The sequence below is a fragment of the Dreissena polymorpha genome, chromosome 9 (assembly GCF_020536995.1).
Source record: "Dreissena polymorpha isolate Duluth1 chromosome 9, UMN_Dpol_1.0, whole genome shotgun sequence".
Lineage (NCBI taxonomy): Eukaryota > Metazoa > Mollusca > Bivalvia > Myida > Dreissenidae > Dreissena > Dreissena polymorpha.
In genome coordinates, this window is record NC_068363.1 from 45451825 (window position 1) to 45465596 (window position 13772).

General features: G+C 35.5%; 3 protein-coding genes across 6 annotated transcripts in view; all 3 read left to right on the forward strand.

Moving 5' to 3' along the window:
• Positions 1 to 4252: 4252 nt before the first annotated feature.
• On the forward strand, positions 4253 to 5162 carry LOC127846001 (piggyBac transposable element-derived protein 4-like). Its single transcript, XM_052377182.1, has 2 exons — positions 4253 to 4543; positions 4632 to 5162. Exons 1-2 carry the CDS (start codon positions 4253 to 4255, stop codon positions 5160 to 5162), a joined length of 822 nt encoding a protein of 273 aa, XP_052233142.1.
• Positions 5163 to 5253: 91 nt separating this feature from the next.
• On the forward strand, positions 5254 to 5697 carry LOC127846002 (piggyBac transposable element-derived protein 4-like). The gene has a single exon (XM_052377183.1). The coding sequence runs from the start codon at positions 5254 to 5256 to the stop codon at positions 5695 to 5697; it is 444 nt and encodes a 147-aa protein (XP_052233143.1).
• Positions 5698 to 9238: 3541 nt separating this feature from the next.
• Positions 9239 to 13772, forward strand: part of LOC127846349 (protein phosphatase 1 regulatory subunit 12A-like) — a 110279-nt gene continuing 105745 nt past the window's right edge. Inside the window, exon 1 of one of the 4 annotated variants that reach the window (XM_052377521.1) lies at positions 9239 to 9344. The gene's annotated coding sequence lies outside the window, so the exon portion shown is untranslated. The other 3 variants (XM_052377519.1, XM_052377522.1, XM_052377523.1) reach the window with 3 other exon arrangements.

Consider the following 13772-nt stretch of genomic DNA (forward strand, 5'->3'; position numbering starts at 1 on the left):
CACAAATCCATATTATAAATTGTACAGTGATGTCAAAGACAAAGGGCAATGGTTCAGTAAAATCTAGTCACAGTCATAATTATTTGTTTTAAACAAAAATATACATTCAAATGTACAAGTCTGAGCAATATCCACCCAGTAGTTAATTAGGAGGTCCATCATGGACACACAGACAAAGGGCCATAATTCACATATAACTTTGTCATAGAAAAATATTCCTTTCTCTCTGATCATCTTAAGGTAGCGCACCTCTAACGATTTCCCGCAATTTATTTTACGATCAATGCCGATCTTCAATGATCGGTTATTTCCGAGAGATGCATTTTATTTTTTTCAAACTTCGAATTTTGATATGTGTTTACCTAATTCATTAAGAATACATTATTTTCACTATAAATATTGACTTTGATCCAATTATCATCTGAAAAATACGAGTTCGCGATTTCTTCAAAGATCCACTAGCCTTTTTACCTGTTAACTTATGGATATCTCATTTAAGGTTGCACGGATGTGAAGTTGTCATAGCCGAGTGGTTAAGGCGATGGACTTAATATCTTTTGGATTCTTCCTGCGCAGGTTTGAATCCTGCCGACATCGCATTCTTTTTGTGACGCGTTTTATTTCTTTTCTAACGTAATTTGATTAAATATAGCATATAAGCTATGTTTATTGTTAAATATGTTGAAAATTGTATACACATCCTTCAATTTTTAAAATTAAAACAACGTTATGGCTAAATTGGGTAATTTACTGCTGAAAATACGAATGATGCATGTTGCATTTTTATTTTTATTTCAAAAAGTAAACGGTAAATCTGTCTATTTCTTGGTATTTTTGCTGTATATAGTGTTTCTATAAAAATTAAGTTCAAACTATAACTTAAATGATACTATTAAAAATTTTATGACACTTTGTTTTTAACCGACCCAATTTTTACTTGGCTGAAATCACTTACATTTCATGGCGCTATTCCATAGATAAAAATTTGTAAAAAATAAATGTCTGTAAAAGAATACTTATTTCATCTTGTTTAAACTTAAAACATCTTTACTGCATCTGTACACACCAACTGCATGCCCATATTTGGAAATTTGAATGAATTATTGAACTTTTATATACCCCAGGGTTGAAAATAAAATGGACAAAGCCGAGGGTGAGGGTGGTTTTGAAAAAATCGGTATATTTTTTTTAAAAGCATGGAAAGCCTACCTACAAATTTGCATGTAGTTCAGTGAAATGATGCTGATTAGGGAAATAATTAATTAAATTATATTTGGATATGTGCCCATTACAGGTGCGCTACCTTAATCACATTAACATCATTAAACTGTGCCATTTAATGAAGATCCACCCACTTGTTAAAGAGTAATTAAAAACAAAAGCTTTAGATGAAAATATATTCTATAGTGAAAAACAGGAAAATGGCCATAAGTATTCGTAATCTTGTCAAAATTCCTTTTTTAACGATCATCGGCTCATTAAGGTCAATTAACTGTGAGAGTTTGATAGATATCTACCCAGTCGTTAAAGAAGTTTGAAAAACAATAGCTTCGAGAGGTAGACATATTTACATATGGACCAGTGCAATGTCTACTGAAAGGTAGACATATGTACACATGGACCAGTGCCATGTCTACTGAGAGGTAGACATATGTACACATGGACCAGTGCCATGTCTACTGAGAGGTAGACATATGTACACATGGACCAGTGCCATGTCTACTGAGAGGTAGACATATGTACACATGGACCAGCGCAATGTCTACTGAGAGGTAGACATATTTACATATGGACCAGTGCAATGTCTACTGAGAGTTAGACATATGTACACATGGACCAGTGCCATGTCTACTGAGAGGTAGACATATGTACACATGGACCAGTGCCATGTCTACTGAGAGGTAGACATATGTACACATGGACCAGTGCCATGTCTACTGAGAGGTAGACATATGTACACATGGACCAGTGCCATGTCTACTGAGAGGTAGACATATGTACACATGGACCAGTGCCATGTCTACTGAGAGGTAGACATATGTACACATGGACCAGTGCCATGTCTACTGAGAGTTAGACATATGAACACATGGACCAGTGCCATGTCTACTGAGAGGTAGACATATGTACACATGGACCAGTGCCATGTCTACTGAGAGGTAGACATATGTACACAAGGACCAGCGCAGTGTCTACTGAGAGGTAGACATATGTACACATGGACCAGTGCCATGTCTACTGAGAGTTAGACATATGTACACATGGACCAGCGCAATATCTACTGCCTCCTGTTCCTTGGGCCCAGGGATTAAAAAAAAACACTTTCATATTGACCATCAAAAGAATTTCTGTTTTTCAATGACCCTATTTTATTATTGTTACTGAAAATTCATTTAAACATATACTTGCAAATCTCTTATTTTGTAATAATATATATGAGATGTACTCTGTGAAAAGGGGGCTTAATGCATGTGCATAAAGTGTCCTCCCAGTGTCGTCCCTGATTAGCCTGTGTGGACTGCTTTACGCACATGCATTAAACCCCCTTTTCACTAAGCACAACTCATATGCTTTAATTGAATAAATATATTTTAACTTACTATGATTTGTGTTTCAGTATCGTCAACCATGCATTAACAATGACCCTTAGATTGTAGCGCGTCATATTGTTCACTGTTTAATCCGGGTTAGGACTTTACATGAACGGATGTTTTATTTAAAAAATTGTATTGGGTGGGTATGAGAGGCTGGAAAATTTTTATCTTGCCTTTGGTCTGCTATTTCCTTTAATTGTTCACATCATAAAAAATGGTACTACAGCAGGTCTGACCTACTGACCCAATCACACCAGACATAATGGTTGATACATTGACCAAACTGGGCCAGACATAATGGTTGCTTGAGATTGATGAAAATCTTGCAATCATACAATTCTGTAAAACCATTCAGTAATGAATTCCTTAACATTGAAAGGGCAACACTTCCATACAACTCAACCTACAATATCCTCCCAGACTATGCAATAAAGCTTTCAATCAGCCAGGACTGACAAACAAGACAAGGCAACAAGATGCCATACATCTCTGACAACACATGCTGAATACACTGTGAACAACTTATTGAATTTGAACACTTGATCACTCTCAGCTGATATGATAGCAAAGACTGCATCCATAGCAACCAGTTTGTTTTATAACTAAATAACAATATTTATCAATTCGTTGATCGCATCATTTAGATCTTTCAGTGATCACTAGGGAAACTGAAACTTTTGGTGTTTCTTGGAAACTAGCTTATTTTGTGATATATGTCGACGTGATCACTGTAATAAAAGGGCGCGAAAATCATTCGTTTTCTTTCGTGGTATGCATAATTTATGGACCCGTGTCATTTGAATAAACATGTTTACCGGACGCAGCAGTAGTCTTCAGATGACGTTGGCGCGCGTGCCATGTTGTTACCTCGGCGTTTTGTAATTTGGTACACGAATACACGGGTTTCTTGGCGACTTCTGGGTAATAAAGTTATATGTCGGCGATCAGATTATAAACTGGAGTATTTGATAATAAAGTAGCCGCCTAAAGTTGGAATTTTGCAAATAAATACACGAACGGAAGACTTATTTGAAGACGCCGACATTGCCGGATTTCAATCGGTAATAAAATGAAAAATGCAAATTGATTATATGAATATTCATGGCACATTATGCAACATCCAATTAAATTGTTGCTTTAATTTTAGCCAATAAAATATTTTTTGGATTTATCCAATCAAAGACTGGATGGGTATTTTATTGTGTGTCTTTTGGCTATTAAAAAACATGATTTTCAAAACTACTCTGTATTTATTATTATAAGTATAATCCTGGCGCACATTTTTGATAGTGACTCTGAAGATTCAGAGTTTTCTTGCTTTGGGTCTTCTGACATTGATTGAGACACTTGGACACAGGACTTGTCACCGATTGTGGTACGTATCTGAAAATAATAATAATAATAATGATAATTATAATAATAATAAAAACAATAACTATAATAATGTGATAAAAATAATTTATATTGCCGGATCAAGTAAACATTCCATACAGTCATTTATCAATCCATTCAGCAATCAATCGGCACATCAATTAATTTATCAAATAATAAATCAGTCCATCAATCAATCAATCAATCAATCAATCAATCAATCAATCAAGAATGTCCAGTAAATAGGTGAGCTTTATAAAATATTTAGTTATATTTTTTGCTTACAGATGCGTGAGTTCACAGAACAATCGGGGCCTCAGCTGGAGGGCAAGGTGGATCCGGCAACAGGCTCACCACTTGACTACTTTTTCATCCTCTTTCCACTGACTCTGCTCCAGCTGCTGGTTGTTCATACCAACGCCTATGCAACCTTCTGCATGGCAAGGGATGGTCTGGACAGCTCCTGGGCTGAAGTCACAGAGACAGAGATGCGGGCCTTCCCTGGCATCAACATTCTGATGGTCCAGCGACATGTTTTTTGGACTGCGAGGAGTGCAGATGACCATGACACGGAACCGGTACTGCAAGATCCTCCAGTATTTTCATACATCTGACAGGAGCCTTGAGCCACCCAGAGGATCTGACAACTATGACCGGCTATTCAAGATCCGCCAGGTGATAGACACTCTACTTCAGACATTCAGGAACTCGTATGTATTGTCTAGAGATGTGGCAGTGGATGAAGCGATGATAGGATACACGGGACGCTTATCCTTTCGAAGATACATGCCTGCGAAACCAATCAAGCGTGGTATCAAGTGCTGGATGCTGTGCGATTCCAGATTAGGATACCTTACTAATTTTGAAGTTTACCTGGGACGTGACCGTGATAATGTGGAGCATGGACTGGCCTACAATGTTGTCATGAGACTCACACGATTTATCAGAAATACCTTCAGATGGGTCTCCTTTGACAATTTCTTCACTGGACTTCCTCTGGTGAAATCCCTTCTCCAAAATGGACTGTATTCATGTGGCACAGTGAGGTGCAATCGGAAGGGATTTCCCCAACAGCTGAAGAAGCCAGCAGCTCTTCGACAAAGAGGCGACTCGCAAGTCCTGCAGCTTGGGGACAGCAACATCACAGCCTCTGTCTGGATGGACCGCAAGCCTGTGCACCATTTGTCCAGCAAGTGATCCCACTGAGATTTGTAATGCACCCCGTCAATCTGGCCAGAACATCCTCCATCTACAACAGCCCCATTCAGTTGCTGCCTACAACAGGTCTATGGGAGGAGTTGACTTGCACGATCAGCTGCGTGCCAAGTATCCGTCAGGCCGTAATTCGAAGAAATGGTGGCGGTACCTCTTCTGGTTTCTACTGGATTCGGCTATTGTGAATAGCTTCGTTCTCTACAACGAGTGGTCCACCAGGGAAACGAAGAAGAGGAGGTACACGCATCTCGACTTGCGGAGGGAGCTGTTGAAGGAGCTTATTGGTGGCTACCGGAAGCGCAAGCACAGAGATAGGGATGATGCTGTGGACAGGCCAGCGTTGATGCCCGTAGAGAACATCGTATGTCTCAGGGATGTTCGGCCAAATGCCAAGTGGACAACATGCACGTACCACAAAACCAGGGTTGGGAACCGCAGTGACACTGTATATGGATGCAAAGTCTGCAATGTACACCTGTGTAAGGAGTGCCATGTTGTATATCATCAGGAATTGTAAATATGTGTGTATATGTGTAGCAGTGTAAATATGTTTGTAATATATGTAAATATATGTGTGAGTTATGTAAATAGTGTAATTTGTATGCTTTCATTATTGAGATGCAATGTACACCTGTGTAAGGAGTGCCACGTGGCCTATCGTCAGGCAGTGTAAATATATGTGTATATGTGTAGCAGTGTAAATGTTTGTAATATATGTAAATATATGTGTGAGTTATGTAAATAGTGTAATTTGTATGTTTTCATTATTGAGATCTTGCATTTTTCGTTTCGTTGTACTAATGAGATGCACATTTTTTGCTTAGTATTTTGTCTCTTGAATGTAATAATTTATTATGTGGTTTGCTTATTATTAGCAATAAATATTGATATTCAATTTGTTCACATTGTTTTCACTTTTTGTGTTTTAGTCCAACTTAATTATTGTAAAAAAAGGGATGGCATGCGAGGCAGAAACAACTGAAATAACAAAATATTGAGCAGAATAACCGCAAATATATGCCGGTATCAATAAATCTTAATAAACCATTTGGTGAATACAAATGTAATAGAAATACCAAGTATTGTAAGAATTTTATAAGAAATAATACAATTGATTTTGAAAATGAATGAAATTGTTTCAGAAATTCTCTGTTTTTCTATAGTAATTTATAAGAATTAACATGAATTTTGAGGCTTGCAGAATGAATTTATAAAATAAAAAAAAATCTCCTCAAGAAAGAAGAATTGTAGTTTGGACAGTAAGAAAAAACATTTTATATTCCAAAAAATAATTATTTGTATTTGATTCAACGCACCAACTTTGCAAAGTTTCTATGAGCTGGAAAAAGATTTGCATTTAAATCCAGTAAAACACACAACGGTCAACTTTACATGACTAACTGCTGAATAAAATAATGTTAAACATACAGTTTACACCACAGGAAAGGAAATTTTATTAGCTAAAACTTTTACATAAGTGTTTTTCAATAATATTTCAACTTCTATGAGAAAATCAGGTTCAAAAGCAATGAAGGTCGCGTATCCAAAGAGATAGATTTGCATTGAAACCCAGTAAAACACACAACGGTAAACTTGGCATGACTATAACTAAGCAATAAATTAAGGTAGAAACATATAGTTTACACCACAGGAAAGGAAATTGTATTAGCTAAAACTTTCATTCTTAGTATTTTTCAATAATATTTCAATTTTTATGAGAATATCAGGTTCAAAGGCAATGAGGGTCATAAAACAGCATTTTTCCAATAATGCCTGTAAAGATGGGGTACTGATATTGATCAGATGGCTATCAGCCACTGGTAAGCAGACAGCTAGGTCTTGTGGTAACTGGAGAGGCATATATTGGCTAAATGGCTGTCAAGGAAAGGGTTAATCAAACAAAACTGAGGGTCATTCTTTACAATCATAGATAATGTTTTTGGAGGGTTAAATTTATTTGTATAAAGAATATTGCATACTGGTAGAGTGTTTCTTAATACAGACTTATCAAAACCTAGCATTTTTGCAAGATGTGACAGCAATTTGTATGTTTGTTTCTGTTCTTTTCTTTTTTTTTTCATTTGGACTGTGCTCTGTGAAAAGAGGGTTAAATGCATGTACATGAAGTGTCTGCACAGGCTAATTAGGGATGACACTTTCCGCTTTAATGATATTTTTCTTATAAAGAAAGTCTCTTCTTCGCGAAAAACTAGTTTAGGCGGAAAGTGTTGTCTTGATTAGCCTGTGCCGACTGCAAAGGCTAATCTGGGACAACACTTTATGGACATGCATTAAACCCCCTTTTCACAGATCGCGGCTGATTTGCATTTTAGTCATACCAAAGCAGACATTTTACAATCACTCACACTTTCCTGGGGTAGCTAGTGTACCAGCACTAAGTGCACATAATAATTACATGCATGCTGGTTGATATGTTTGTCAAGTTTCAGCCCTCTATCAGTAATACTTTTTGAGTAACAGGCATGTTAAAAAAAAAAAAAAACATTTAAAGGGACCACACTGTCAATTATATTATAACAACAAGCAATTTCTTGAATCGATTTCCCCAACAAATATATTTTGTTTCTGAATGGGTGCACTTCAGCATCCGAAGCACGACATAGTTCTCACGATCTGCCTGAAAACAAACTCACGTTCACTCGTAAATGTTTGGATATCGTCGCGGGAAATTCCCATGGAATATATTGTCACCAAAAAATAGATGCAAAAATACTATTTTTATATGATCACAAGTGAAATAAAAAACGATCTTACACTGAAATGAACCAATTTTCTGTTTCTTTTAGGCCCCTTTTTCAAGAAAATAATTAACAACTGTTTCCCTTTCGCTGAAAAGTTACCCTTTCTCCTGTGGCGTGTCTCAATACATTTCAAAACACAAAATGACGTAACTCGTGTGACGAAATGATGTCATTATACCAGCTAAATTCTCCAGTTAAACTCTTTTAAAACATAAATAAACGTTGAAAAAGCATAAAATAAAAAGAAAATTTGTTGGATTCCTGGAATGTTGATTTTAATTCACTCATGATCATAGAAAATATGTATAAAATTATTTATGATAATGTAAAAATAGAAAAAGGAGTTCCGAAAATTGCTGGTGAAAATAACAATTTGTTTAATTTCACTGCTGTAAAAGAAATGAGTATCTTATTAAATCTATGTTACCAGACCACATCTAGCATTGTTATTTTGGCTATTGCTATATATAAGGAACACTGATTTTATATGTGTTATTTTTATTTTTTGAAACATTTTTTTTTAATCTGTTAATTTTGAGTGTTACTGGGGCTTTCAACCAATAACATGCAATAAGGTTTACATTATCAAAATGATCATGGTTTTAATGGATGGTATCTTGTATCCAGTTTGATATTTATAATATGCATACCTAGTTTTGCTTTAGGCTGATATGTAATGTACTTTATGTATTATTACCTTAATCAGCATATCATATATTTACTAACGCTGCAAGATTAGCAGCACCAACAAAAAATGTTAAATAAAATCAGCTATGTAGGTTATATAAATGATTTCATTCATGTTGTACATTTCACACATCAATCCTTCATATAATTTCCAGCTAAGCATGCTCATCATTCAACTTCATATTGCATGTGAGATATTTTGACGAGTCTGAAACTAAGGGGTTTGTGCGAACAAAAAGTGTTATTTAAAAAAAACTTTTAATTATTGACACCTTTGATTTTGATTAAACTCATTACTGTTTTATCATTTTACAATAAAATTATTTGTTTATTAATTTTCTTTCTTGAAAATAAATTATTTGTATACATGAACAAGATAAATAGATAAATAAAAGAATACATAAAAATAAATAAATAAATAAATCAAATAGATTAATTAATTAATTAAATAAATATATATCATATGAAAGTGTCTGTTTTTTAATTAGTGTTAAAAATAATCCACAGTATTTTTTTTCAATAGTGACTAAAAAAATTGCAAGGGAGACAACTCGTAAAGTTGACAACATTTCTCACCTGTATTACCTACCTGTAAAGTCCGATTTTTTCTACCTGTGTCGTCTGACCCAAATATGGACCGAAGCGAAACTTCAAAGAAGAGCGCCCCCTCACGAGTACAAATGGCGACAATTTGACAGTAAATATGTTTCAAAATGTAAGTTTCGATAGCGAATTTGTGTGTACGGTTAGGATACATTCACAGGTGAGCATAATTTGTTATGCCGATATTATCCCTTTGATACCAAAGCCGACAACATTACTGATGCATTTAACCGATAATTTGTGAGTGCTATTCAACCAAATCGGAAATCAAGTTAATTGGAAATGTATATTATAAGGTATGAACTTAAACAATTTGGTATTTTGCAGAACAAAAAACTAGTGTTAACTAAAATTATAAAGCGTTATTTCGAAAGGAAACTTCAGCGTGTGTTCAAGGTGAATTATTAATTGGTATTGTGGTGATTCATTGATTGCATGATCGAATAAAGACACAAAATATGGGTGTACCCTTATGTTTATTTAGTGTAGGAGGACATTAAAATGTAGTATACTGAGTCTGCTGTCAGATAAGTTGGTTCACAGGTATATAACTGTGTTATTTGAATACATTTTTTTAATTAAATGTACATTTCTTTAAGAAAAATGCATCGCATACACTATATTTTTTGTAATATAACAGATTCCTGTTAAATAAAGTGTTTGATGTGATGAAAATATGTGTTTGAAATTTTGAAGTTCTATCTTAGATGTTGTTAAATATACAAAAATATTTTTTTGGTACAACTGAATCTCACCTGTATTTACCAAAGACTACTTGCTCACAATATGATAGACATTGGCATTGTATCTTTATTTGCAAGTTATCATTTAACGACACTTGGTCTTAGATTGTCAAAATGATTTTCCACTTTTTGTTAACAAATTAAGAACACTGTACATCCGGCTGAGAAATGACATCAATTACATACACTCATAATGAAAATACTGTTGCATTGATTCATGAATAATAATTTGGCTCATTATTAGGGCTGTCACGATACGCCGTGAGCGTAGGGAGGCGGAAAACTACAACGGGCGAGGCAAGGTATGGTATTACGCAACGGGGGGTTAGAGGGTTAGGGTTTGGGTTAGTGTTAGGGGTCGGGTTAGGGTTTGGGTTAGCCTAAACCCAACCCTAAACCGACCCCTAACCCTTATCCTAACCCTTTTTTGGGGTTATCACCCCTGACCATGCCTCGCCCGTTGTAGTTTTCCGCCTCCCGTGAGCGTACCGCGGTATATCGTGGTACGGCAACACTGTATCGCGTTACTTACCACAATATTTTACAGAATATGTATTTGTGAAAAAAACAGCAGAACAACAAGTTTTACGACTTTATTAAACTCAATAATCAGAAAACACTGGTATCATAGTATGACTAGAAACTGTAAAAGAAACTGTAATAAACTTGATAGAAGTAGTCATTGTTATTGTTTGCGTCTTTTTCTAAAATGTCCGCCATGTTGTTTACAATAGCTGTGACTACGATCTGTGTAAATCGAACGCTTCAAGGGCATGTTCAAAATGCGGAGTCAGCGGGCCCAGTATTGAAAATCCGTAGCGTTCTGACTCTTCCTCGACTTATTCAGAATCTTAAGATAACATGATTCAGAAGTGCCATGCTTTGAACGATCGATATTCTAAAGAAAGAAAATAAGAAATAGAATAAACATCTTTTGGATAATTATGAACTTATTTGCAAAGGAAATCTGTCCCTAATTCCAAAAAAGGTACAGACCCATACATCGCCGTATTTTAAACGTGAAAGTTAAACATCTACAAGTGGAAGCGCTTGCTTGACCTGGATATTAACAGATTATTTATTTAGCCCTTTTGAATCGCTTCTACATTTTTCAAAACGATATCTATATCAAAATAATTATGTAATGTATTTATATCTGTGCTAATAAAATAATATTTAAAAAAACGTTGCGGCAACGCCGTACCGCGGTGCGATATTTTTCAAGACATGCACCGCGATATACCGGTGAATCGTGACAGCCCTACTCATTATGTAAAGGTTTAAAGGGACTGTCAACCACGAATGACGAAAATTGAAGAGTTCTAAAATACCGTATTTTTTACAATTATTAGTTTATATTGATTAAAATATCACGACTGGTATAGTACATTACTTGAAAAAGTTTTATATTTTCAGTATATTTGGTAATACAATTTCGCATTATGAAATCGAAAGTACATCTCGAAAATATGTGACATAACGATATACACACTATAAATAACGCTAGTAGATTGATAATTTTCTATATTGGATATATACAATTCACTACGCATGCACAATTAGAATTCCTGGGTTTACCACGTGACGATAATGATTAATCTTCTGGCGTTATTAGTCCCCTACCGGTTTCACCGGAGGGGACTTATGGTTTTGTCTCCGTCCGTCACACTTTTCTGGATCCTGCGAAAACTTTAAAAGTTCTAAATATTTTTTCATGAAACTTGGAACATGGATAGATGGCAATATGGACATTATGCACGTCATTTCATTTCATTCCAAAGTCAAAAATTATGGTTGCTATGGCAACAAATAGACTAGAAATACTGCTGAAAATGGTGTTTTTTCTGGATCCTGCGATAACTTAAAGTTCTTAATATTTTTCCATGAAACTTGAAACATGGATAGATGGCAATATGGACATTATGCACGTCATTTCATTTCGTTCCGACTTCAAAAATTATGGTTGCTATGGCAACAAATTAGTGTTTTATACAGGAAGGAAAAATGGCGTGGTGCAAAATTTAAAAAAAGGGCACTTTAGCGCGCGACATCCATAAAAAGGGCACAAATATATCTGTATAGTGACTTAATAACAAGCTTTGTTACACACAAACATTGTATGTATAGTTTTGAGATTTATTGTTGAATAATTAAACCAACAAAATCCAGAATGTATATTTTATTATGTGTTTTATATTTTTATGTAGTAACAAAAAACAAGATTAAACACCAAAGGATATATATCTTATACAAACTATAGCTTTTCAAAGAAGTCTTAGAATGTTAAATGAGTTACCCTCTTAAACAATTATTTATATTTAAAACGTTACACACATTGCACAAACAAGTCCTTTATATGCATCTTAAATGGAGATTCACAAACACTAACACTTTGTTGAATAGTCAGAAAGTTCTGCGTAATGACAATGTTTTCATGACCACGTGTTGTATTGTGAATATTTTATTTCGCAAAAAGTGTAACTAGGAACGGCGCCGTACTGTCTTTTGTTCATTGTCAATTAATTCAATACACGTTAATTGGTCTCCGATATAAACTTGTTTTGCTAACAAAGCAATTTGCATCAATTTCTAATTTACGTTTCGTTGAAAGTGGAATGCCAAAATCGGAAAGCGTACGTTGCGACATTCTAAACACGAATAATAAGTGGTACAAGTTCAATATTTTTGTAAAATTCATATCTGTGTTTGCCAATTAACATATTTTGACAAGTTACAAACGGGTCATAATGTTCTTAATTGAATCAATAGTGCAGGCCTACTACTGTTACAACAATTACAACAATTAACAACTTTTGGCCAAACAGGGTCCAAGACGGGGTATCAACTTCTTTGCCGACATTCACACGTTATTGTAATCAAAACATCGTGACAATAAACAAGCACGTGCTCCAATTAAGCGCGGTCTGCCTAACCGTGAACAACAACGTGTTAAGATTGTCGTCTGCTACAATTCATCAACACACATCTACTGTGAGCCTGCGCCAATTGTATTGGATAGGAGGCGGAGCGTTATTTTAATCGACAGCTTTAATATGAGCCTGCGCCAATTGTATTGGAAAGGAGGCGGAGCGTTATTTTAATCGACAGCTTTAATATGTCGCGAGTTGCTATTTTCGGCGTATGGCCAATTTTCAGGAAGTACAGTGGACGTCATGAGGTTTTGTAATCGGCCGTACGCCGCTTAGTGCAAGCCCTGTAAATTAATTTTTATTAACTTAAAACTGTTTTGCATTAAATTGAAATCAAATCAGTATTTTACAGATACAACTGGTGTTTTTTTTAATTTAATTACGCGTAAAAAGAAATGTTTTGATATAACTGAATTATGCATGAAATGCACAATTTCCATGTGAATAACATCGAGGTTTTCATCAAGTCTCCTAAGTAACTGTGCATGATTGTATCCGGACCGATTAGTGTTACAAAGCCACTGAAATTATTGATTGATATTGACACATGGTTATTCACGCATGACGTATTCACAACCGCGCGAATCTTCGCTGATAATAGTCGGCTTAGAAGCTTGGTTAAGAGGCAATTAAGTTGTTATCAATAAGGTCGCGCACGGCGGAAAACAGGGGGCGGCCTTTGAAAAGGGCAGCGTGGCGCTGATTTGCTTTGAAAGGGGCAGGGAGGCGCTTCAAAAAAGCGGCGTGGCGCCGCGCCTCGCTAAAACGGCCTGGATAAAACACTACAAATAGACTAGAAATACTGCTGAAAATGGTGGTTTTCTGGATCCTGCAATAACTTTTAAAGTTCTCAATATTTTTTCATGA